Raw genomic sequence first — 27,642 nt, forward strand, 5'->3', positions numbered from 1 at the left:
GGAGTATATCACAAGAGGTACTCTGATGAAAGGGAAAATAATTAAAACAAACAACAACAAAGCATTGTCATCCAGCAGAAGAGAACCCAGCAGAAAATCAATCTTTCAAAATCATTTCTATTTACATCTGTGTCTGGCAAAAAAACGCCTGAACCATCACTATTGGAGCAGTACACTCAGCCCCAGCCTGAAGAGAATCAAGAACTGCGAGCTATGCCTTCCACCTGAAAACCTTAAGGCTGTTTAAGGGTGGGGCTGCCATACTCCACAGGGACTTCCCGCCAGCCTGACAGAATCCTTGCTTTGGATAATGTAAAAACAGTATAAAAAAAAGTTATTGCTACTCTGCAAAGGAAACAGGACAATCTAGAGGAGAGAAGGAAAGGGCATTCCAAGCCTTCTCTAAAAAAAAAAACCCACAAGCTGATCAGCCACTATGGGCTACAGACACCCGAGGACTGAAGGTGTACAAACAAGAGCCTCTAGCAATTCCCCTTCATTCTAGCTTTCTTCCTGCAGCAATTCCTTTTCTCCCCTGTAAAGGCACTTTCTATATTCTATATCCTTGCACAGGGAAACCCTTCTGGTTTTCCATCCCAACAAACAGAACAGTCCCACAAATACACAACATTCAGAAGGAATTTTAATTAACAAAATGGTCCAGGAAAGGGGAGGGAGAACCCCCAAAAAAAAAAAAAAACCCAAACCAGGCCATTGCATTTGAAAGGTTGCATGTCAGTCACTAGGTATGCCTGCAAGCCCATGCACAGGAAACCATTTGGACCTTTGTCAGTGCAGAACCAGTCTCAGCTTCCAGAACCACTTCTCTACTCCTTCCTCATATAAGCTAAATATTATATACATATATAAAAAAAATACAAACTTGGGTTTGTTATAAAGTGGCTTCTCTCTCTCCCCCTCCTATGCTTGCTTGGCACATGAACGCATGCAAAGCTAGTAGGCTCTGAGGGCTGCACGAACAGCAGGTTTTGGCAACAAAAAAAATAAACACAGCTAAAATAGATAAGCAAGATTAAAAGCCACTGAATTGAAAACCATATATTTTTCCAATTGTATAGAATTAGAACTACAGCTACGACTTAAAACTGTAAGAGTCTGTTATCCTCTCTCCCAACTCATGTCAAAGTTCATAGCAGCATAGCACGAGATTCCTCAAGAAACATCAAGCCAGTGTTCTCTGCTTCAGGAGTGAGTTCACAGGTCAGAGTTTAGTCTGTCCGAAGGATCATGGGAGGATGCTCGCTGTCCTCGTCCAATCTAAGGGAGTTGGTTTCGTCTTCCAGGCAAGCTCCACCCACAGCACCCAGGTCATCTGTATAGGCTGGAGAGAAAGGAACGAGTCAGCGGGGGATCAGCAGCACCCACTAACCCTCGGGTTCCAAGAGAACGATTAGAGCTGCAGGACCAGACGTTACTTGCAGCAGTGCCACTGCCACCCCATGTCTGCTTTTGTCATGACCGTGTTTCTCCAAGCCAAGAGCAGTTTATGATCAAAATTAAACTACTCCGCGTGTGCACTATGTATGCTTGTGCTTTGGGCAGGCTGATGTTTGTCTTTATCTCCACTGTACGACGCTGTACACGCAGCCTGTCCATCCTCTGCAGCTGAAGCACTGACCCGAGTGCCATACAAAGATGGCAGAAGCTCTACTCAGAGCTGCAGCATTAACCAAATTCTCATCCTCTCGATTTAACTGAGCAGCACATCAGGCTAAAAGGTCACTGTTCCCATAAAGGAACCACAGGAGCACTTAGCAACCTTGTTAAAATAAAAAAAAATTAATTAAAAAAACGGGCTGCAAGTCAGATGCTTTGCACGAGGCTTGGATGCAGAACTCCTGTTTGAAACAACTGCGTTAGGGCACCTCGGGAACCATTTTGGCAAGTGCTGCAACTATCACTACCGTGATCAAGCACAACTCGAGACACAGTTCTAGGCAGAAAGCAGCAAGGATGGCGATCCATCTAGAGGCGGCTACTGTACGTCACAAGTGCTCTTTTCCTACTGCTCACCCATGCTCCACCTCACACCCGCGGTTAGGAAGAGCTCAGTGTTGAAGGAGACGAGCTCAGGCAGCCGTCTAGAAGGAAGCAATACGCAGCAGTGCTCTCTGCCCCGTTTCCAGCCTTCTCCTTACCATGCCTGGTGGGTGAGGAAGGCACGTATGTACCTTTAGTCACAGCGGCACTGTACGTCTGCGCTACCAACGGCCGGTCGTGGGATGCAGACTCGAGAATTTCGTTGGCCGGCTCCATGCTGCCATCGAGCCTGCCAAGCAGAGAAAGGTCAGCTGGAGAGGCGATGTACCTGGCCAGAACGCAGCTTTAGCTGGCAGCTACAAAGGAATCTCTCATTAGACGTGCGAGAATAATACATATAAAGATGGCACAGGAGGAACTCGGTCCCTCCGCTCCAGAGGGCTGCCAAGGTGGCACCTGACAACACTCCATATTGAACGCTGAAGGCTCATCAGCGCCATGCTTGCCTCTGACAGGGCAGCAGGATCTAAATCCTAGTAGCTCATGCTAGGGGAAAAAAATAAAAAATACTCTAAACAAGAATGCGCGATTGAAAAAATAATCACCATTCCCACTGACAACGTTACGGATTGTTTCCATCTCTGCACAACAGAAGTGGTTGCTTCATACACATATACTAGAAAACCCTCTAGTGAAGGTACTGCAGCATTTCAGAGATTAAGAACTTGGTAAAAACATCCCTCTGAGACTTCACTTCATCTACAAGTGAAACCAGAGGTCATATCCTAAAATGTTAAGGTAAAGGTTTGATTTTCGACCAGTATTATAGACTGACCTAAGCTGCAAACCTCAATTACCACAGTGAGTTATGGGCTTTAATTCTATGACTGATCACGTAAGTAACCTGACTCTATGACCCTAGCTTTTCCTGCCAAACCTTACTAGAAACCAACAATGCCTTGTCATAGTTTCCTTAAGTGTTCTACAGCACTGGCACAGAACACTAGCTGGCTGTCAAGGCACCTTAGTAAGGACACCAGTAGAGAGAGGATACAGAAAATTTCATAGGCCGGATTCCCCTCTGAAGTCAGAGCAACATCTCTTCCTCATCTCTGTATTTGTTTATTGATGAAGAGGCTGCTGTCAGACGTTTCAAGTAACTCAAGTTTAAGTAACTCAGCTCAAACTGCCCCGTAAGAGGAGACAGGACCATAGAGCCTGGAGCAATGGATCCTCCCCTGCGATCGGACAGCGTCAGGTTTCTGCTGGTGAAGCGGCGCTTAGCGCAGCAGATACTAAGGGGAAGGTGCAGGGGGATCCTGAAGTTACTCATTCATGTCAGAGAGCTGGAAAAAGAGGAGTTTAAAGAAACGCACTGTTCTAAGTGCGACTTCCGCAGAACAGAACTACGTGGAGTAACAAACTGGATTTTGTGAGAGAATGAAACGCAACAGCCCTCAGCTAACGCGGACTTACTTGTGCTGCTTCATGAGCGTGCACTCTCCTCCTTCCTGGGGGTCTAGGTTGTACATGTAGAGATATCCATCAGCAGCTCCCACCAATAAACGAGGGATCTTCTGGATTCTAGAAAGGTTCAGGGGAGAGCAACAGATTAACAAGAACTTCAGTTTCATATCAGCACACTCTCCTCCCGTCCCACGGTTTTAACTCTCCTCCCATGGTTTTAAGCCATTGTCTTCCACATGCTTGCTTCTGGACAGAAAACATTAACAGTGAGACAGAGCACCTAGGAAAGGATTGTGCATAAAAAAAAAAAAAAAGACAGACATAACCACATTTTGGGGCTGATGGAATGCCACAGGAATCAAGCAACTTTTATACAACCCAGTAAAACAGGCTGAGAAGTTACCATCCTGTTATCAAGCTTTGTGCAACTCCAGAGATAAATATTCTAACGGGAAGTATTTAATTGTTTCAGAAACGTTACAAGGCTTAATTATTGCTTAGAGGGTGCTTCGAGATCAGAAGTCAGAGTACAGACATGAGCTCAATTTAGCATAAAAACTATAAAAGCCCCACAAAATAAGTTTACTACCGCTCAGCTTATTGCTGTGGTAGCTGTGCCAAATGGGACCTGCCTTTGGTGAAGACAGAATAAAGATCAGATTTAGTCCTCAAAATTCACTTTAATGAATGCTCTGCTGCTTTAGAGACAAGAATAATACGAACTTGCTTTCTTTAATGGTTAGTCTGGATTGCCTGACTGCAATTCACTAACACAACACACAGTATCACTCCCCAATGGAAGCAAATGCCATAAGCCTGGGGATCTGTTCTCAACATTCTTCTTTCAAAATGAAAAGGCATCTTTAAACAACACTTCAAAACAGTCTATTCTCATCAAAATACGCTGCCTTTTCCTCCTCCCCTCACAGGACTGTGAGGTGTTCACTCTAACACGTTGCTCAAACGGGAAGAGGCTTTGGCATGATTACAGGTGACCCATCGCTCTGCGGGCCACCTGCCCTGCTGGAGATGAGGTTTATGTTCTACAGTCTCAGCCCCTCCGTAGCCCGACTCCGCAGGGCAGGGAACGCAGTTTCTTTACTCACGTGGCGAGTGCACAGATGTTTTTGTGCCCGCAGAAGGGCAGGCGGACTGTAGCAAAGGCTCTACCCTGGTTGAACATTTCTGTTACTTGAGAGGGCAGATAGCTCGTGGAGGCCATCAGCACTTTTCCAAAGTAACCTGTCCAGGTCGTAGGCTCTTCCTGAGGTCTGCAAGTCAGAAGAAAGAAGTGACTGACTTTGCCTTCACATTAAAAAGGTGTGTGAACAGTCTGAAACAGCTTTTTATTTTTAAAGATATTGAGCAGCTATTTGTTTCTCTTCAGAAATAACTAACACCCTTAAGAACTCTAATGCACTCTATTCGTGCTACAGGGCACAATGTGTCCTACAATACCCTCAGCCTGTTATTTAAGCAGGTTTGGTTGTAAACTGATACTTCTGCTTATAAAACTGCATTTCGTAAGGGTCATTATACAAGAGCAAGATCTACCGGAAAGCGCTACACTGCAACATTTTATTCACCTGTTTATCACTAAGCAAATCGTTGTTTCCAACAACTTCCATGGAAAGGTAAGCAAGACTGTCCTCTCAAATCATAAACAGGAACATTTTATAACTTGCTGCCTTTTATAGCCCTATAGGCAGCTGGAAGGCACTGCCAAGATTGTTCTTCCCATATGGATGTCAGAAGAGATGAAACAAGTGTAACCAAAAACGTTAAAACTGCTCCACATTCCTCTGCCAGGGATGGCCAATTTCCCTTCAGCAGAAATACCTTTTCTATTCAGTGGAAGAACAGCATGCAGCTCAGCTACAGCTGCCGGTTCCTAAGTCACTTCTTACGCCCTTTACTTTACAGAAGTGTTCAAAAAGTCTGCCCACACTTCTCAACTACTCAACACACCCTGTTGAGTATAATCAATTTTAAAGCCCTTTCCTTGGGGGAAAAAAAAAAAAATAAATCTAAGGCACCTCTAAAACCTACTTTTCTTTCACAGTCTCAAGTTTGAAGATATGCACCGTCTCTGTGTTACTGGATGCAGACAGAAACATGCCATCCATGCTGAAAGCCAACGAACAGATGCTCACGCACCTGGGTGGGAAAAAAAAAGTAAAAACAGTGAAGCATTATTTTTGACATTCTGGTACCGTACCAATTGGTGTAAGAAGAAAGCTCGTGTTAACTAACGCATGGGGATTGACTTCAATGAGAATATTACTTCTCTATTTTGGTAGGGAGGAGCCTTTCTGCACATTCACCACCAAGGAGCTCCATAATGTTCACGTGAGCTGTACTGTGAGAGCTGGGAGGAACTGCAGCTGCATGGTAGAGACTCACCTGCTGCTCTTCTCCTGCCAGTGATTGCAGGTGACTCACAATTAAGCCAAAGTATTTGGCTTAATTAATAATTAAGCAGATTTCTCAGTCACCACTGCTTCACAAAGAAGAAAAAAAGAACATTTCCATAATAAGCATTCTGAATTCTCTGAGACCTTCTTAAAGCACTTCAAGAACAAGAGCCCCAATTAACGACGGTGAACACCAATGTACACCAGACGCAGGGGTCAATTTGTAACAATCTGAACTCAGTCTTAGCTCTGTATGAAGTACAGCAGAACTACAGAGTTAACTACTACCACAAATCATAGTACCATTTCACAATGGCTATCAGTGATCACAGCACTGGAAGGATTTAGAAAAAAAGAGCAAAAAAATACTAGATGCACTGCCTCCAATTGCCACAAGAACACACTGAGTCTCACAAGAGGTGACTCTCTTTAACCGAGCTCCCTCACCAATAAATTTTTTAAGAGGCAAGAGGGAGTACAATTGTGACAGGATCGATTTGTAGAACAGTCAAATCCAAAGGAGTGAAGTTGGAAGACTTTCAAGCTGAAACAGTTATCAGCATACAGGCAGGGATGAGTGAAGATGAAGACAGGCAAAAACCAGGATGGCAGCTCAGTTGCAGAAAATACTGGAGATCGAGCGTAAGGAATGAGCTTCAGATAATTAGCCCAGTTGATCCTTACCTCTTCACTCCCCTTCGGAATTCAAAGAGTTTCTGCCCCTCTGGAATGGAAAACACTCTTATTACTGTACCCTGTAAAAACAAACAAACAAACAAACAAACATTTTTCATTTCAAGTTCATTCACTGTGTATTAGCCCTAGCGAGCAAAGTACAATTACAAGCACCAAACCATTTTGCTGTTAAGTTATCGCTGTTGATGCACACCACATACTAGCATGAAATATTTATGGAGCTTGTTCGTAGGATGTGTTTGAAGAGCAGAGAAACAAGAGGTGGGAGCTACTAACATAAGAGAACAAGCTGTGCCTCAAGAACAGCCCTTCTTACCTTATCAGATCACAAAAATGACCACAGTAGACAAGTACCACAAGTCACCTGGATGTCTCTGTGCCCCTAGATGCAAGCAGTTACACCTCTATATTCTAAGCTCACTAGTCAAAGAGCAGAAGCTTCAGACTTTCTAATTTATACAATTTAGATGGACAATTTGTCATCGTGCGCCAAAGACTGGCAAGATACTTCTCTCTATTCTGACTTTAACTGTCCTATTTCCATCAGGAAGACAGCATCAAACCAAGACGACCAGCTTCTAAAAAGCAACCTGCACTAAAGGGAGAAACAGTTCCAGGACTGTCCCAATTACAGCGAGATTAAAATGCATGTATTGAAATACCCTTATTATCCAACATTTCACAGCACGGAAATTGTGTCAAATGCCATTAACAGTTCTTAACTTAGATTTGCCATTGTAAGTGTAAGCCTTCTTTTTTGGCACTTGTGCATGGAATTGTGTGCGCTTAAACTTCCTGAAAATGCTTAGAAACAAATTGGACTTTTATCCCTGTCAGCAAGTCAACAAAAAGCCGCCTTACCTTTTCTGAGGCGGTGGCAAGTTTAGTACCACTTGCGTCAAACGCCAAAGCAGCCAAGGGACTATCATGAGCTGGGATCATATTGGCAGCTCTCTGCAGGAGTGAGTCAGTAAAATATAATGTTAGTACAGGATAGGTTAAAAGCTACATGTTTGCAGCCTAAGACTGCATATTTAAGAGCATTCGAGGCAAACATAGGTTTTGCTTTATGGACAACGGCTTCAATATTTGTTTCAGTAACTGCTAAGTACATAATATTATCACTGAAGCATGTGCAAAGAGAGTACAAGCAGTAGGATACTTAAAAGACAATTCAGCTAGAAATTACTTTACTTTGCTCCACTCATTTGCCCAACTAATATTGGTGCCTTCGTTTTCTTTGCCAGGTTTCTGTGAAGCCCAGCTCCGACAGACACCGCAAACGGACGCAGAGGAACAGAACCGAGCGTCCAGCAATTTCCCTCTCAGCCAGTGAGGTCTTTTCCAAAAAACTGCATCTTTAGAATCGGAAAGAGCAGTCACGAAGATCCTTACCAGATTGATGGTGTCAAAGACTTGTACTTCTCCAATAGTTGCGCTTCCTGGGTAGGCCAGGTAACAGTTATCGTTGTTTATTGATAAAGCACACAACCCTAGAAGGGATGCAGAAACAGAATTAGAAAGAGAAATTCTAAGGCTTATGCAGCAAAACTTTCTGATTCTGCATTTGAATAATACAAGATAACTCAAGTTACCCTCACAAGCTATCAACAGAAACAGAACAAGGATGAGCAGTCTCAGAGTCAACCTGCAATAATATTCAACTATTTAAATGAGTTTAATATAAAGCAGAAAACAAAGGAGACCAATAGAGCTACAATAACTGATTAAGCAGTAAAATTTCCCATGTATGCCGTGACTCCTAAAGCATTAGCCTGACAAAGCCTTAACTAGATCAAGTGCTGGCAAAATCCAGTTTGTTTGTCTACTACATCTTTCCAACACCGCAACACTTCCACTCTAGGAGACTAAAATACCGGGAAGATGCTGTTTAAGGCAGAGTCTGCTATTTGCTCTCAAAAACCTCACCTGGATTAAATGGGCAGGCTTTAAGACAACACTCATGTATTTAATCGTTACTTTTATTCAAAAGTGGAATTAACAACGCTGCAGTTCCCTGTAGGAAACGTCACAGCGACACAGAATGCCCCTTTCAGTTATAGCACCTTCTCACAACACACTTACCTGCAGGATTGGGAGGCGTCTCCCTGATTGTATGTAATACCTTCATGTCTCGTATGTTGTGTATATAAAGAGACTCTTCCAGACACACTATCAGCCTCTAGACAAGGGAAAGAGGACAAAATGCTGGTATTAAACTGGAGTTTATATTAATTTATCAATCCTAAAAAAAAAAAATTGTATCCAAAGATGCAGTAGGTACCTTCCAATAGAGAAAAGGTTGTACCCACCTGATGGGAAGAAATAAGAGTCTGATAGAAGATACACAAGATACACCTCTTGACAAGGCTTCAACAGCGCAATACTACACTCGGCCACTTGAACTGACCAGTGCACTTGACTCCTCTCAACCACGCTAGTGCAAATTGATTTAAACGAAAATTATTTACATTACCAGTTCAAGTCAGCAAGGCAGAAACTTCATTTAAAGCTATTTGATTCTTATTCTGTACCTGCCCTTATGTATTTCACCCCCTCAAGAGGCCAATTCACACGTGGAAACAATTTTCTGCTTTGGCTAAAGAGAAAAAACATACAAGACTTTTTTTAACCATTTATAGAGCCTATTACTTACTCATAACCATTTGTGAGGGGCTTTTTTTAAACTTTAAGTTCTTCAACATCTCATTTACACTTTTGTAGACTACATCTGGGTGACTAACGAGCTGTTACTCATTTAATGCTATCTCACTATGCCAGAAACCAAATTAGCCACCTTTTTCCTTATGATTGTAAGCAGGAATCCCACCCTCCCACACCTGATTTCTGGGGTCAGGGATGGACATTAAGAAGATTTTCCCCTTCAGATGCCATTCTCTCTACTTTGAATGAACTGGCTGAAGACAAAGAAGTCTGTATTTACAGAAGAGCCCACTCATGATTTAGTAATACAGCACACTATGGTTCCAGGTACTTAAAAATTTCACCAGTTCAGTGTTGTTTTTTTTTTTTTATTATTCCACAAACTGTATTTAAAAACATAAAAAGTGAAAAGATCAACAACTTCAGTTTAGGCCTGAACAGAAATTGTTTCACATACTTTCACCTTTAGGATCACAGGATGATTTATCCTGGGAGGGACCTCAGGAGGTCTCAACTTCCTACTCAAGCATGCCCACCTTACTGAGGGCATTTTTCCTAATACATAAAGACAGAACCAAAAATACTTAACCAAATATAAGTACCGAGATGCCACACAGAAGCTACAGTTCGAAAAGCACAAGTTAACTTCAAATATCAATTCTGTCAAGGAACAGACATCAACCAGCTGAGTCAGTGCCAGAAAAAGATCCACAACCCCTTCCTGTGTTTTCACCTAGTCAAAATTACTACTCACCTGCCTATTGAGTTTGACAGCCAAGATGGTGTTGGAGTAACTGTAGTTGCAAATCTCTGTCCCCTTCTTAAAGTGACAAACTTTCAGCTTGCGTGGAGCTTTAAGGCTAACTATGGCCACCAGGCTACTGGAGAACAGCCTCTCCACAATGCACACATCTTCTGTGTCAGCTGTATGAGGGAATAATGAGGGACAAATACAGAGGGAGATTTCAGGGAAGAAGAATGATACACATCTACAGGAAATACTGCCTAAGAAAATAACAGTCTAACACCACAAGTATTCTGCCACAACAGCTCAGAGTCAAGGTGGGATGCAGGACAGGTTTTCAAAGCAGAAAAACCCACACACTGAATGGTGATTTAAAAATGTCTGGCCCCCCAAGGTGTCAGGCAGGTTTATACTTCAGAACACAGCATCCCTTGCCCAAGATCCAACAGAAAAAACACCCCAAAGATACAAAAAAACAGCAAACTAAAATCCCAGAATTTTACAATCTTCTCTTATTTCTGCAGAAATCTAGGAAAGCAAATTTTTTGGGGGGTTTGTGTGGGTTTTGTTTTGTTTTTAAAGCTATACTTTGCATGGAAGGGTTTCTGATCACCAAAAACCTTGGAGTTTCTGCACACCTCTCCATCAAGAAAGAATGGTTATTGTACTCAAAGAAGCTGGCAAACTCATTTGTTATAAGACTGCTTCAGCCGCTGATTAGTATTCTTTACACATACCATCTTTTACCTGACAGTCCCTAAAAACAATTGGTACAGGAATCACTGAAGCCCAGCACGTACACACAGCCATAAAGCAGCGTTACTTTTGTCAAATGTTCTACTGTGGAAGCACTAGAGGCAAAGGAGGAACACAAGTCACCATTCAAAATGTGGGGAAGACAGCAGGAGGGAGGAGAGCCCATGATCTCTGGCAAGGAAGCACTTTCAGAGCATTTGATTACAGCAAAGTATTGGACCAAGCTGGCAGGAATCCAAGTCCCACCACCAGTTACCCTGGCATGTCTGCTTCTCCTCCCCATCCCCTAAAGCCCCCCTCCAAAAGCCCCAGAGACACAGTGGACATAGTTTGCACAGCAGGAGAAAGCTGCAAAGAGTCCTCCCACTCTCTGCAGCTCTCCCACAGCTACTGGCTACACCTGCCCTTCCAGTACAGAACTGAATCAAGACAAGCGACTTGAGCCTTTGGCCTTGATCCATCAAAACAACCAAATTTTTCAGAAGTCAGTAGCTGCATTAGCTCACTGTTTAACACATTCCAAATAATAAAGCTGCCAGTAAAAAAAGGCTTATTTCTGAAGGCTTCTGTTTTGGCCAAAAGGCACATTAAATAATTTATTGGCACTGTTCTCATCACCAGTGACAGGAATTCCCTGAAAAAAGTTCTGTCCAACATTCTCAGCATATGACAATGTCATCACTGTGTGACATGTCTGCTTTGAAAGTCCTTTTTCCTCAAGAAAAAAGAGCAGAAAATATTTAATGCTCCACATTGAGAGAGAGAGAGAGAAATAGCCTCCTTACAGAAAAGGAGGTTTATGCTAAGCATTTTCAGTATTCTATGCAACATAATTGACTTTTATCTAAATCTCATATTTAACATGGTACTTTTCCAGAGAAGACAAAAGAGCTCATAGAGGCTTTGGAAATTCAGTTTCCTCATGCAACAGAGATAAAGCATTTTAGCAATCACTGTTTTCAATGAATTATTCTCCATTTTCCTGACGCCACACACCACAAATGGAAAAGAAATACAAAAATTGGCTTCAACAAATTTATGCATAGACTTTCAAATGCAGAGGTCCACGTTCCTTGAATCAGAGGAGCAACAAAAGAGTCTCAAATATTTCACAGTATGTGTTATCAGCTTTCCATCTAAGCCTGGAGTCCTTCATAACAATGGCATCCCTCTTACAGGAGTCAGAAGGACCAGCACACAGAGACCCAAAAACCACAGCCTGACTGCTCCCTGTTCCTGGGCAAGCACAGCTTCTTTCTCCACTCATGGGCAACTGTGCTAAGACACAGCTTCTGGGATTTGTTACTAGTCCAGGCAGGCGGGAGAACTGGTATTTCAGAGGAGGAACAGCTCCAGAGACACTGACGGAAGAAGGGCTGTCCTGCGCTGCACTGACGGGAAGCGCAGGTAGCAGGGAAGGCACACAGGGCAGAGCACTATCAAGAACCAAGCAGTCACAGATGGAAGAAGATACTTGCAACAAAGGAAAATGCTTAAAAGTTACAGACAACGCTTCAGTCTCACCGGAAGAAGACTTACTGTAATACAAATAGTTACCTTTAGAGAAAGGCTTTGTGATGGGCTTTTAATTAAATTCAGTTTAAGAACACAGGACGCACCTCTGTTCCTTTGTCTTCCCCTAACAGGAAGAAGTGATAAAATCTCTTCACATCTGCCAAGTCATGTATGCTTCCTAACAAGCAACTCAAGTGAGTACCAGGCTGTACTGCGCACCCTACATCCAGCTGACCTGAAGTAACCGTATGTTTAGAAGCACTAGTTAAGTCCCACAGCAATGCTGTTCATCACAGGGTTTTTTTTCTATTTGTATTTTCTCCTTTACACTACACAAGCGAGCACTGCCAGAAACTCAGACTCAAAATACAGCAAGAATAAAAAGAACTGCAAAATGATTTAAGTATCAGCAGTGAGGGGAGAACAGGCAAATACATAACAAGATTCAGTTTCATAAACACAAGCGTGTAGCATCACAGACAAGAGCTGGTTAGAACCAGCCAGATTACGATCAGCTGTGCTGTTATTCCATCTTTAATCCAAGAACATGAAGCACATTATAACCATTCATTAAGCCTTAAAGCACCCTCCAATCTAATACTTACTTTTACAGGGGGATCAACCCAGCAGGGAGTTAGGACATGAGTACAGTCACAGTAGTCAGTGATGGGAGCAAAGAAACCTCCCATCCTTTTCAGTTGTTCTCTCAAACACAAGACAGCTTGGGCACATTCTGTAGCTTACTTTAGACACCTACACAAGAACTGCCAGATCAATCTTACAGAAGAGAGGTAGGGGTCCTTAAAAGTGCTCACTCAGAACAACACAAAGTCTTTGGGAGGCAGGAGGCATGTGTCTGGAGGCCTCAAGATACCTTTCCTTGCAGGAAGGAGGTACGCAATACACAGGAAGCCCTCTGCTCCCGTACCAAGTTTTAAACAGGCATGGTTTGCAAGCCCGAGACTGAAAATTATTTAACTGCACACCAAAAAGGAAGAGGTCAAATACCTAGATCTGCTGCAGACATTGCATGCCCTATGAGCAAAGGTCAAGGCAGGCTGGCTTTCACAGGTCACACCATCAAATTTTCTGCTAAATCTTACCTCACACTGCGCTCTGTATTTATGGACTTAACACTCATGGAAGAAAACTTACAATATCAAAGAGGTTAAGCCCATACAGGCATCTCAGAACAGTCTGAAGACTGAAATCAGCAGGTCTAAATTCCAATCCCAGCGGCTTTATCAGTTTATTGCAAGATTTTGAACACGGCACTTTATCCAACCTGTACTACTTCCTTCAAGGACTACTTCGAAGCAGCAGTCCTGCAAAGTTCAGTTCAGTCTCTCTCAGGATGTTTATGAAGCGTCTCGTGTAACAGGAGTCATCTTCACTGAGTCTCCTGGGGTGATACCAGGCCAGATACTGTAAGTGCCTGACATACTGCAGAGGTCAGGTACCTAAACCCAATGGCATAAAATGGAATTCAAGCCACCGATTAACCAGTACAACCAGACCGTGACTCAAACAGGCAGATGTAGCTGCAACACCATTTAACCTGACCACAGGTGCCTAATTTGAACCTCACAATTACTGCTCTCCATCGACTGTATACAGCATCAGGCTGTCACCACAGACAATAGGTGATCTGAATCACCCACCATTTTCAAACTTAAGATGCCACAGGGTCAGGTCACTTAGGGAATAGAGTCTGAAGACAAGTCTGTTGGGTGGCATGGTACATCAGGATCCTCCTGTAAATGCTGACATCATAGCTATGGGTACCATCTGTCCACATCGAGTTTACAAGAAAGCAAGGATACTCATGCATAGCTTTCATAGTTTGCTCACTAGCACCTCAAAAACGGGAAGTCTAAGAGCTGCTGGCAAAACAGGGGATACCAGTTCTCCCCCCATTTCAACTCACACCCTACTCAACTGTGATCAGTACTGAGAAGTTACAGGAATATGGATTATTCGCCTTTTGGATGAGTAAACCGACAGCTATCATGTGAAAAAGTATTTTTCTAATAGCAAATACTAGGAGTAAAGAAGAATATAATCAAGGCTTTGTCTTTTTATTTGATAAAGCTACACTAGTGGCTGCCTGCCCCAACAGCTAGCATAAAGACCCAAAAGACACACTCTCACACCAATTCTTTTTTTTTTTTTTTTTTTAATGTCCACCTGCTATATAACCTGACTACTGGACATAAAATTAGAAAAGCCAAGAGTTCTCCCCATAGCTATTACCAAATTTCACAACATACCAGGTAAATTTAAATTCAGAACACTGATAAATAGTTTTACCCTGCCAGCAATCAATTGTTTTGTATTTGTGTGATATTTCATCATACACTTAAGGTTCCTCTTACATCAATTTTAAACAACCCGGGAAAAAAATGAAACACATCTTACTCCTCCCACATTAAGCCAACTGATGGGATAAGAAAAAAAAAAAGATACTCACTGCATTCATAGATCTGCTCTAATTTGTCCACAGAAGAAAGAGAGAAGAATTTGTAGCCTGATTTACTGCCAACTGCAAGGGATCTGAAAAAGAAACAAGCCAGTCAGGAACAAACTAAATCAGCTGTGATTACCCTTGGACAGATTCTTACCCTATTCTAAAACTCCAGTTGGGTTAGCTCAATAAGAAAAGCCACAAAAAGCTTGCAGAAGTCATGATAGACACAGACAGCTTCCTCAGCTCTGGAAAGGCCAAATAGCTTCAGAATTACCCCAGGCGTGGAACCCTGCTTCACGTTTTATGAAGTGAGAGTTCACAGCCCTACTGCTCAATTCCTACCGGTGATTTCTCCATGCAAACTAAAAGCTTTAGTGTAGAGGAAAGATGATGACTTGAATAATGTAATGCAAACCAATTACATCATTGCCTCATCATTAGAGGTGACCTCCAAGACCATTTAAACTGAGCTGTCTGGGGATTTTTTTTTTTTTTTTGCTCTTTACACTGTAACCTTCCCCAACCACCCCAAAAGAGCTTTCATATTAAAAAAAAGAATAAGAAGGAATTAAAGACTGCCAACTCTAATTTTCCCCGGTTTTATTTGATGGTTCTCTAGCACCTCCAAAGAACATTGTTAGGTCTCAGTCTTACAAATATTCATGCCGAACCTTTGATCAGAGACGCCCTCTTAAAAACGCCAGTCACTGATGTTAAACAGACTTTAACAATAGTACAACATTAAAAAGCTGTCTACAAACCCTTCTTTCCTCCATTACTCAATTTTCACACTTAGCTCACGGACCATTTAATTGCTTTTCCAGTCAGAGTCTAAGACAGGTCTTAAATTCTAAGCTAGAAAAACCTTTAGGCTTGTCTTGCAGGTCTTTACACATCAAGGCAGCAGACAATGGCACATTCTTATTTTCCCCTCCCCAGGAGAAGAATGATTTTATGCCACAGAAAAAGAAAATGAACAGTCAATACAGTTGTGCAGAAGTGTAGTAGTATGCTTATAATTCATATATTTCTTACTGCCAGGACACAGGGAGAAAAACTAATTAAATTCCAATAAAACATGTTTCGATATGCCAAGCTGTGGCAAGTCATTCAATACAAGGCTCAAACCCAAGCCTGCCAGTCAGCCTGCCAAAATGCCCTTCTGAACTCAGCCAGATGATTCTCTGTAATTCAGATGCACTGATTAGTTCTGCATTTAGAATACAATATAGATTCCTAGATTTCTTGCTCTGTCTGTATTTTCCTCTCATGGCTCCGAAGAGAGCCCTTTTCAAACTTCCAGGTACCCAAGAGATTAAAAATTGTTCCTGAAACAGCTTGCCCTCTGAAATTAAGATCCCAAGCTATAAAGCCAACTTCTGTATGATGGTATGACCTTCTCTTCTAGAAGAAAAACCACAACTGACACAGTCTGGTTAAGAAATTATATTTGAGAAGGTTTAAACCTTCAAATTAAAATATGCACCATCCAGGCAAGAGAGGTAAGCCTCCCCAGATCCAATAACCAAGATATTAAAAAAGCGTATTAGGCTTAGAGACAGAGAAGCAACTACAGAACAAAATTCTGTTGCTGCTCCTCTACGTCACCTTAGAAACACTGAATTTAATTTTACTTCAGACAAAATCGGTACGTTCAGCAGACTGCATCTGATCAGTCGCCAAAGACGCTTCAGTGTTTTTCCTCAACTGCTCTTGTACAACTCAATGAAAATCCAAATTCTGTAAAAAAATATGAAATGTAGTTTAAAAAAAAAGTCATGAGTTAGGTTTTCTTAAGTCACCTACTGCTTCCCTCAAAAGAGAGTTTAACAAAGAATGACACGAGAACTGTCACTTCACAAAGGTAAACAAGCACTTAACGGTGTTAAAAATACACGGAGTCACAAGACTCCTCGCCACGTAAATGATCTACAAAAGACACGGGACGCTTTCCTCACGGAGAATCCTGCAGAGCAGCTATTGGCGAGCGTCCTCCTAGGCAGAACTGATGCCTGTATTGTACTTGCAGCTTTAAATACAGAATATGGCTGTATCGCTCTTTTACTGACAGTATCACTGAAACCAGTGAGGAAACCCATTTTTCTTGTCCTACCGACTACCTACACCTCATTTCAATAAGCTTTAGACAACGGCAAAAGCGAGCTGTGCACATGATAAAAATCATTAGACTGAGTGGAAGCCAAAATGAAGAAGCACAGAAGGGACATTTCCATCCATGGCAACTGCTTTTTGTTATTTCTTTCAGGATCAAGGTGACGAAGTCACAAATCCGTTTGTTTACACAGAGCAGTTCGAGTCAGCATAATTAAACAGATTTCGCTATAGAAGCATAACTGCAAAACAACCCGTTTTTCTTCTAGAATAGCATTCTTGGGTTTGGAGGGTTTGGGTTTGTTTTTTTTTTTTTTTTTAAATGTACTCTCAAATTACTTCTTACAAAACTATTGAAAAAAGGCTTTTTATATGTAATAAGAGAACTCACTAGGCTGAGCTATACCAGCATAATCATAATAATTTAAATCCCCCATCTTCCCCCGCACCGATATTACAGTTAAGCCCTTAAGACACCCGATAGCTATCTAAATGACCAAATCCACAAAACAAGTATCTAGCCAAAATTACCCCACCTCCGAAAAAATGTGCAACCGTATGGGGAAGAAATATGATCAACATTGCTCAAACAGACAGTGGCCAACGAGAAGCTACTGTAGTTTGTCAGAAGCTCCTTTTACAACACTGGTGTTATGCTTTATTATGACCAATTTTCAGAAGCTGATGAGAGGCTGAAATTGAAAATAAAATCAATATCCAAAAAACCCTGCCTTTTTTCTTTGAACATTATGCTACACGCAGGTGGTTTTTTAGCTCTATTATGTGTAGCCTCTATTACACACCTCAGATTGTAGGCTTTCAGCTATTTCATCATCAAGGTTGTCTACTCAGTACAAAATTACCAATACAGCTGTGATTTATGAAACTGTGTTTACCCACTTTTTTCAAAGATAATACTGTAGTCTGATCCAAGACTACATAAATCTTGAGAGTATTTTCGAGAGCGGCTGTCAAAGAATTAAAACTAACCTCATCAAACGAACAGCGTTATGAGATATTGCACACGTTCGTCTCAAGATGCTGACATTCACTGTAAGTGCCCTCACCTAGAGTGGGAAAGCAGCTGGTTCAATCTCTCTGGCTCTTTAGAAACAAGTTTTTTCAGATGGGTTAGAACTGTACAGGTTTTCTTTTGCTTCTTTAATAGACACACAGCAGGAAGAAAACCAGTTTCTCCCTTTCTGTATCACAGAGGACCTTAACTGTTAATCAGAAATATTCTACATTAATCAGAAAGATCCTACTAAGGGCAACTCTCTCAAAGATTAAAATCAATTGCCACCACAGTAAAAACACAACTCCAGAAGTCATTACTATTTGAAATAAGTGGTTAATTAAACCTCCTTTCATTATGATACAGTCTCATTATACTAATGCTCCACCTCATTTCAAAACCAATGTAACTTTCCAAGGACAAAACATTTTGCGAACAAAGGCTTATGATGAAGAGGGGAAAAATAATAAAAGAAAAATCAATGAAGTAACATAAGAAGAAAAGAATTACTAAGGAAACTTAACTTTGCTTTATTGTCCCCTCCCAAATGCCTGCTGAAACCAAAGCCATAACATCTTACAGACATGTCTTAATAGAAAGGTCAAGGACGTCATTATTTTGGACAAGAGCTAGATACAGAAACTCACATGTTCAACAGATTTGTCAGCAACACTCTGACAACCCACAGGAGATTTTCCCATTGTTCTTACATTAAAAGAAAACCAACACAAACTCCAATGTGCTGCAGCAAAAGGAGACCACACTTGCTCAGCACTTAACACGCAGCAACAGCCTGGGACAACAGAAAGCTCATGATCCGAGTAAACGTCACTACTCTCAGGCCAAATTCCCATCCAAATGGTTACACACTTGCTCCTCTGGCAAGCCCACCTCAGCTGCTACCCCCGCGGCAACAATGGCAAGTAACACAACATACAGTTGCTGCTCTCAGCTGTCTTCCCTGAGCATGAGCTACATGATCACTCCTTCCTTCCTTTTTTTGTGTTATGTTTAGCTTTAAAGCCTCCTCAGAAAAGAGTTCTGCTGTCCTCAAGGACCAAGGGTGAATGACACCTGAACCTGGGAGAAACAAAGGCAGAGGGGTGAATGCTCAGCACGTAACCCTTGTTCCCCTCACCACTACAGAGATCCAAACATCCCATAGTGAGTGAACCACAACATGAAGGATGCTACACAACTTTGGAGCCATAAGCATTTGCTCGGAATATAGAATGAAACCAATTTATTTGGGGGGAAAAAAGGGCAGAATTAAATCGGAAAGAGCAGATATGGACTGTTACCTGTCACATGTGAACTCCACACACACAAACACACGCAGAGCCTAAAGACGACCTTGCAGTTAAGACCTACACCAGTGTTTTCATCAGAGGTCCAAACGCAAGGCTTCCTTTTGTCCTTTCCTCAGGAGTCTGGTTTTGAAACTACAGCAACTATTTTGTCTCCAAGTGCCCTCATGTGATTACTTATTTTTAAAAATAAGACAACTAAAACTTCCCTACAGTCTGTCAACTTGCATTATTTCACAAGCAGGTTCTCTGGGTTTTCTTTTTTGAATGGCTGGGGTTTTTTGTAAATTGAATCTGAACACCACATAAGTTAATTTTTAAGTTCTTCTAAAGGCATTTCTCCGGGAATATTTGTGTAGCAATTTAAAGACTGAAAGTTTTACCTATTTTATAGATAAGCTTTGAGATCTTGAAGTTTCACTTCGCTTACGAAGTCACAAATTTCTCTACCGTGACACGTTTCCCTAACGGGTTTTAAAGCTTGTATGAGTTTGAGAGGCAAGTTTAATTTTTCATAAACGTATCTGTTCTCAGTTTTAGTAGTCCTCCCAGAAGTACAAAGAGCACTCAGGTTTAAGCAGTACTCCTCACCAAATACCAATCGTTAATGATTTCCAACTGCTAAAATATACGTGGCATCAGAGATCACGCACAAGCTTCTACTGCACAGCTTTGCTAGGATACCTGAATTCTGATCGGTTACTTCACTTTCATCTGCAAGCTGGAGCTTCTGCCTCTCAATCACAGAATGCCAGTCATGCTGAGTTGTGCAACGATTGATTCACTGGGGAAAAGGGCTAGGTCCAAAACAAACACACTAACATCTTCTGAAAATTACCTTCTCCATGTTTTTCCTTAATGAAAACATATTATATCAAAGGGAAGCCACAAACCAACTGCTTCTGCTGCATTATAGGTGGAGTGTTTTCAGGCAGAGTTCCAGTCCCAGCCAATAATCCAAAACTCTCATGTAAATAAAGCTTAGGGCAATATGGAATAAAGAGGCAAGACAACACTTGCAATAACACAGATACTAATCCAAGAGACAATGTCACTACATACAGTATCCATGAATGAACGTTAAAAAAAGTCTGGGAAAAACAAACAACTAAAAGCAAGACAGAGGATAGCTGCTTCAGTCACCAGGGACTGCAACAGCTGGGAAAAGCAACTGCAACTTCTAGGTTGACAACGTTCTTCTCACTACCAGCAATCCAATTTCCCAAGACAACAAACCACCACGAAGCTCACCTCCTTCCTACAGGAGGCAATAATTAATTACCAACCCTTCATAAAGCCTAGGAAAAGTTAGCTTGATACCTATTTTTATCAGCAACAAGTACCATCTTTTCCTAATGCTGTCCAGGTAAGCAAGACACATTTGAGCACGAGTGGAACTGGGACCTTGTTAAGCTGAAGGTAAAAGCTTTAAACGTAACAACAACGCACCAGTCTCATTTATTTTCTAGTTTTGTTTGTCAGCAATCTTTCTGATGACTGAAGCACACCTAAAAACATGATGCGGGCTTTACTGACTAGGAAGACGTAAACAAAGCTTGTCTTTCATATACTGGCTGAAAGAACACACATTTGTTTACCTTGCATGTCTGGAGAGGGACTCCAGTTACTTGTAATGCAAGATGAAAGTAAGCTTTCTGAGGCCCAGCATGGGAAAGCACAATTCATTCCTAATAAGTTCTTTTCAGCTCTTCTCACCTGGTAAACTGTGATCTTCTAGATATATAGAATAGTATACTAATAAACCCAGAGAGTTCACTACTTCTTTCTCTACCAAAACAAGAAACTAAGAGAGACCATGGGCGGGGAAAAAGAAAAAAAATTCAATTAAACTTCAGTTTAAAGAACTTACACAAGTTACACTCTTAAACTGAGTAGAACTTAGTGGTAAGTGTAAGAACCAGAATGCAACTCGGTTACTTGGGTCACTTACCACATCAGACAAGTGTTTTAGTAAGAGGCTGCTCGCAAAGGCGCCTGCAAGACTGGTTTTATACTTACTACTTTTCTCAGAAAGATTTCTTCAAGACGCTATTAGAAAGAAGGGATACTTATTCGACATCATCCAAGAATCTCATTTGTCTCAAAGTAAGGGGCCTTTTAAATTATCGTCATAATTTTGAGACAAAAATATGAACAGGAGCCTTTTTACATTCATGTTGCTTCTATAACGGATATCCAAAAATGCAAAAATATCCAAAAATGACACAAAAGACACAGCATCCCAAGACTTTGAATTGCAAGGATATACGGGCCAGGTCTGGAGCAATAAAAAGATATATCACCGAAATTCTCATCAGCGAATCTCAAGGTGCTTTACACATATAAATAATATTAAAAAAAAAAATCTGTCTGCACAATGGAAATTAGAATGCTGAATACCAAAAAAATCAGCTATAGCACAGAAATCGAATACTTTTTGGATATTTACAGAAATGACATAGGAAGAGTAGTGAAATAGCACACACAGTTGAGGAAACAAATCATTAGCCAGTTGTCCTTTTTCCCACCCCCTCATAAATAAAAATTAAACAAGTTAAAAAGGAATCACACTTTACTCTTCCTTGAAGAAAGGGCAACTAAATCAAAGATTTCAAGGTGTAGAAGCCAAAGATGACCTAGGGAAGCTGATATTACATTTACTTTCTTTTTACTTCTGTCTTGGGTTTGTTCTCAAGTCAAGCCTGCAGCTCTCTTGTTCAAAAGAAGGGTTTTTTTGTTACAACTCACACACACACACAGAGGTCTACACAAACTAAGGCACAAGTGAAAACAGGCAGTTGCTTTAAGAAAGGAGAAATATTAACGCTTTTAGACCACCACACTGGACAGCTCAGTTTAAAAACTTACATAATGACCTTTATAAACTGCAAAGGAGAAGAGGCAACGCTTCCTAGTTATTATGACTTGTTTTATCTAGTAATAGGTAAAAAATGGATGGTATCTGAACAAAACATGCGCACGTTTTATATGCACATTGACAGAGCAAGCTGAAAAAAATGTGAAAATAGTTGCAAAAGTCTTTGGCTTCAATCAATATATGGATAATGATTTACTTACAAATACATAGAAGACTATTGCCCCCCCCCCCCCATCATTTATTGTAAGTTAGTCTCTTGTCTCAAGTCTACCCAGCTCCACTTGTTCATTTCTTCCCCCCCAACAAAACCTACAAAAGCAGAGTATTTCCTTCTGAGATGTGACTTTTCTCCTCATTCTTGGCAACAACCATACAGAATCTCCTCGCCTTCACAATCCCCATATGCTACAGTACATGCTGACAAGACAGTCAAAGATCTCTCCCGTGAGGACAAGATATCGTTGCTTGTAAAACAAACAAGCTGTTAAAAGAAAACACCACCACCACACACGTGGATTATGCTCTGTGATGCCAACCTGAGATCATTTCCTCTTACTCACTTCCTAAAACAAAACTCCTCCTTTCTCAAGTACAAGTTCTTTCGGTTATTGTACCCAGTTTCATCTCTTAGGTATTTAAGACAGTCAAATCCTTCTTTAAAGGATCTTTAGTGCTCCAATTCCAACTATTACAGATTTCTTCCATTGAAAAATATTGCTTTTCTAATACTCCATATAAAAATCAATATGCATTAATTAATCTAAAGACGCTGCAACAGTTAAATAATTTGCAAGATGTGCAGCATGAACTACCTGACCATTTCCAGAACTGAAACACAAATAAATGCAATTTCAAGGACTACACGAGAAATGCCTCTTTTTCAAAACCAAAAGAAGCATATGCCCATAAAAATACCTGTAGGCCTAAGGCACACTGCTTCAACACAGGCAGCAAATGAAAATAAAAAAAGCTGTATGAAAAAAGAACTACGATGAGCTTTTGGATGAAGTCTTTGCACCTCCTGGGAGACCTGGGTCTTCATGTTACCTCAGGCCCTTCTAAAAGCTGGACATCATCAAGGAGGACAAACAGCGCTCTTTTTCCCAAACCCACACCGAGCAATGCCTCGCAAGTGCAAGAAGGAAAAGCTCCCCAGGGCAACAACGGCGGGGAGGGAGAAGGCGATACGCCGCAACCGCTGCTCAAGCAGCCCATTAGCCCTCCGCTGCGCGGCCCTACGGGAGCGGCCTCATCCCCCGCAGCTCCCCACAGAAGCCGAGGGGAGAAGGGGGTTGGTCCCACCCCTTCTCGCTGCAGCGATGAGGGGGGACCCCAGCCCCACACTGTGGCAGGAAGAGCAGAGGCTGCAGCGGGGCGCCCTGCCATGGGAAGAGGTGGCACCAGGGCTGGGGGGGGTGGGGCGGACCCCGCCACGCCCCCCCCCCCCACCAGCCAGGCCCCCTCAGCGTCCCCCAGCCCCGGCCCTGTCAGGCGCCCCCTCCCCTCGGCCGGGCCTCAGGCCGAGCTTGGCCTCAGGCCGAGCTTCCCCTCAGGCCGGGCGCCGCCCCCCTTACGTGTTGTCCTGGTTGAAGTTGGCGAAGAGCAGATGGCCGCTGCCGGCGTCGCCGCTCTGACTGGCCAAGTTCATGGCGGGACGACCCTCAGCCACCCCCGTCCGGCGGGGGGGGAACGCCTCCAGCAGGCAGAGCACCTCAGCCCCGGCGGCCCCGGCCCCCGCCGCGCACCCGCGGCCTCCTCATCCCCGCCGGCCCCTTGTTTACGCTGCGGGCGGCGGAGCGGCCCCGCGCCTGCGCCGCCCCGCCCCAGCCCCGTCGGTCCCCGCTGCCCGCACGCCTCCCGGCCACCGTACTGCCGCCGCGCATGCGCCCGCCCGGCCTGGCGGGAGGAGTGGCGCATGCGCTCGGAGAGTGGCGCCGAACTTGGTTGGGGAAGGGGGCGGGGGTTGAGCGGGAGAGCGGCGGCGTTCCAAAGCTAAGCAGGGACCGCAGCGGTCGGCGGCTGGATGGGAGACGCAGAGGCCCGCCGGCGGTCGCCACCTCAGGCGCGTCCCCTCTGTCCCCAGCCTGGACCGCGGCCGCCGCGTTATTGTCGCGGTCCCTACAGACCCCGCAGGGTCAAACCCTGCACGGTCCCCGCCCGCCGGCACCTCTGCAGTTCTGCTTCGTACCACCGGAGGTCCCCAAGGCTCAGCAGATGGGCCGGCTCCTGGGCACGGCCTGTGACAGGGAGCTCACAACGGCGTGCAACGGCCTTGGGGTGGCCAAGGGGTGCATCTCTTTGGGGGGTCCCCAGCTTGCAGGACAGCCAGGCGTGGGCAGGAGACAATTTCGGAGCAAGGGGAGTCACGGGCTGCCATATCCAGGGGAGCGGCTTGTCGGGAGATCGTGTGAACCGCAGGCAGAAACAAAAAAAAAAAGGGCAACTAAACTAGGAATGGCTGGAAACTGGATCGAAATCAAAGGCTTGGTCCTGAAAAAAGAGTTAATCTCGTCGAAATGAGCCCTGCTGGGGAGTGCAGGGTGTTGGGGAGGGTTTGTGGGTGATGCACGGGCAGCGGTGGGCGGTGATGGAGCCACCTCCTTCACCAGCCCGGTGGCCTCCCGCTGTGTAAGGGACCTTCTGGGCTCCCTCACATTTAACCACCCTCCATCTGCTGCCAAGGAGACTCCTCCAAATGGCTTAAACCCAGCGGTGCTGCCCCAGCACCCCGCTGCTGTGTCCACCCTGCCACGGCCCACGGCCACCCCCCAGCTTGTCCTGACCCCCCACACCTGCCTCTGCCTTCACTACAGCTGCTGCCAACCCATCCACGTGTCCTGTAACTCCTTCTACCCATCCAAAGTTTCTTCTCTTGTGGGGAGGATTTTCCCTGCTAAGAGATGGCAAATTTTAATCTCAAATTGTCTCTTTTCTTACCTGCTGGCTCCAGCAGCTTCATGTGCAGGAAAACCTCCCTCCCTGGGAAAATGTGATTACAGTGTGCGCTGCCAGGAGAGCCCAACGCCACCATCGCAGCAATCAAAGGGGCTGATATTCCCAGCCTTCACAGCTGGGATCCTGCTGGGACCCATCATCGGGAGTAGGGGACAACACAGAGGTGTCTCCAGCTATGGAACTCCTGCAGGGTTTAGGACTTTGCATATTTTGGGGGGGAAGCAGCCCTGGGCTTCATGACCTATTCCTCCTCTAAAGGAAAACTCTGCAAGACGCACACAAACACACCCGTTTTGGTGACATGACAAAAATGTCACTGCATTCAGGGTGCCCTGAACCTTGGAAACTCTCTGTAGCATCATTACAGTTACTCAAATCTTTGCACCAGGAATGAGGGAGGAAAGAAAAAACAAGGCGGTCTCGTGGCATATGGATATGTGAGGGGAACTGCCATAAAGGGAGGGGACGTGTCCCGGCAGGGTATGGGCGGTGTGGCAGTGGACATCTCCATATCCCACCATCAAACTGCTCTGCCTGTGATTCTCCGGCTGCCGGGTTTGGAGGCAGCGGCTCGGGCTGGAGCCATTCCCCAGCACGATGCGTGAGGCTCTGGTTGCCATAACAACTGGATTCAGGCTTCAAAAATAGTAACTTATTTTTCATTCAATTTGCCTTTTGCCCTCTGAGACAGATCTATTTTGGGATGGATGGTTCACTTCAGGTGTCCCTTGCCAGCATCCCCAGCTGGGGGCTGGGGGCTTTGGGGATGGGGGTTATTCTGGTAACTGTGGTTTACTGCTGTTTTCCCTCCCTCCCCCATTCAGGCCCAGAGAAAAGGTAAAGCAGGGCACAGGCACCATGAAATAGCCTTTGCCAAAGCCTCATCATCTGGAAGGCTGGGGAAGGAACTTGAAAAAAATCTTCCAGGCCAAGTGGCAGAGCGTGGGAGAGGTTTTCAGAGATGATCTCACTCTACATCTCAGCTTGGACCTGCTGCTCTCAGCCAGGGCATGGCTGTCCCAGATATGCTGGGAAGGTCCTACCAAAGATGGGCCTTATTTTGCTCCCCCTGCACCTGCTGGATCCCACTGTCACCAGCCTCGTCCCCAACGGCATCTTCCATCCGTGATGGAAAATGTGCAAGAAGGCTGACCCCGCTGCCAGCTCCCACCATCTGGGAATTGGGGTGCTTCTTGTGTGTGTTGAGGACGTTCCACAACGAAGCATGCACCTGGAGCATCACCCCTTTTGCATCCCCTGGGCGGATGAGCCGCTTTTGGAAGGGGTTGCAGAGGGTGCCAGGATTAATTCATGCCTTGAATTAAGGGATCCCTTAATTTTTGTCTGTTTTCGCATGTGGAAGAGGTGTGTGTGTGTGATTTCCCACTGAATTGGCCATAAAAGCATAACCCTTCACGTCAAGATGTCATCAGCTGTTCCATCTTCCTCCCACCAACATTATTACAGCATCAGCAAGGAGGGGTTGCACTGGAGGGACCAGGGCTCTCATCTTCCAGTTGCTGCCTCATATCACCTTTCTTGTCCCTTAGCTGCTGGCCTGAAGGTACCTGCAGCCTGTGGCACAGAGCGGGCATGGATGATGCCCACAAGCCCCCATCACCCTTTACATCCCCTCTCTGAGCTGCCCAACCTCAGTCATAACGTTAGCATCTCACCTCCCGCGAGAGCCTCCCCGGGTGATGTAGAGGATGGAGGCATGAAGGCTTAGGATGGAGATGAGGTGAGGATCCTGGGGTCTCCAGTCCTTGCCTTGCTGTCGTGCTGCTTTCTCCCCCTTCTCCGAAGCAGGGAGGGATGGTGGGATGCTGGTGGGAGTCATGTCCCCACCCACGGGCACCCCACAGCCATGGGGCTGGGGCTGAGCCGCCCACCTTTGCCAGAGCCCCTGGAAAATAACGGGGGGGGGGGGGGGGGGGGGGAAATATCATTAAAATCCAATAAATAAAAGCAAAGCCAAACAAAGCGACTCCCTGGGGATGCCGGGGCGGGCTGGCCCTGCCCTGGGGCAGGCAGCGATGTCTCCGTGCCCCTCCCGGAGGACCCGGCGGTGGGCAGCGTGGCCGGGGGAGCAGGCAGGCTGCCTGCACTCGCCGCTCCCTCCCTCCTTCCCTCCCTCCCCCGATGCTTTAATCACATTCTCGATTCAAATCTGCTGCTATTTGATCCTCCGGGGGTGGCGGTGGGGAGGGGGAATATTTTTAGCTGTGCTTAAAGCCGCCGGGGCGGCTGAGGGAGATCGCGCAGGTTGCTGTGGCCGGGCAGAGTTGGACGGGATCCCCCCTCCCTCCCTTTTTTCTTCCTCCTCCTCCTCCTCCTCCTCCTCCTCCTCTTTGCACATCTAAGGGCGGCAGCAGGGCTGGCTTTCCCCCCTCCCGGAGGTCGCCTTTGTTTTCTCCGTGTCGCTCTTCCCGAGCAGCCCGAGGAGGGGGGGGGGGTGCTGGAGGGGGCCGGGACCGGGCTAGGCTGGGCTGAACCGGGCTGGGCGAGGCTGGCCCGGCCACCTCTTCTCCTCCTCTCCCCGCCGGAGCCCGCGGAGTTGGTGCGGTTCCCCCGGGCGGCACTTTCCCCCCCAGCCCCGGGGCTGAGCAGCAGCCGCCGCCCCCCCAGGGACCCCCATGGCACCGCCGCG

General features: G+C 44.6%; 1 protein-coding gene across 3 annotated transcripts; it reads right to left on the minus strand.

The window, feature by feature from the left end:
* Positions 1 to 621: 621 nt before the first annotated feature.
* On the minus strand, positions 622 to 23,753 carry WIPI2 (WD repeat domain, phosphoinositide interacting 2). 3 transcript variants are annotated; one of them, XM_086472964.1, is made up of 12 exons: positions 23,612 to 23,753; positions 14,729 to 14,811; positions 9,997 to 10,166; positions 8,664 to 8,760; positions 7,974 to 8,071; positions 7,440 to 7,532; positions 6,567 to 6,637; positions 5,518 to 5,625; positions 4,575 to 4,739; positions 3,478 to 3,585; positions 2,193 to 2,290; positions 622 to 1,342 (listed from the first exon to the last, which is right to left on the minus strand). In XM_086472964.1, the coding sequence occupies exons 1-12, from the start codon at positions 23,683 to 23,685 to the stop codon at positions 1,230 to 1,232; spliced, it is 1,278 nt and encodes a 425-aa protein (XP_086329090.1). In that variant the 5' UTR covers positions 23,686 to 23,753; the 3' UTR covers positions 622 to 1,229. The 3 variants fall into 3 exon arrangements, with proteins under 3 accessions (XP_086329090.1, XP_086329089.1, XP_086329092.1); XM_086472963.1 differs by having other exon boundaries at positions 2,160 to 2,290; XM_086472966.1 differs by lacking the exon at positions 14,729 to 14,811 and having other exon boundaries at positions 2,160 to 2,290; positions 23,612 to 23,666.
* Between the last annotated feature and the right edge of the window lie 3,889 nt (positions 23,754 to 27,642).

The sequence above is a fragment of the Leptosomus discolor genome, chromosome 14, assembly GCF_034619465.1.
Source record: "Leptosomus discolor isolate bLepDis1 chromosome 14, bLepDis1.hap2, whole genome shotgun sequence".
NCBI lineage: Eukaryota > Metazoa > Chordata > Aves > Leptosomiformes > Leptosomidae > Leptosomus > Leptosomus discolor.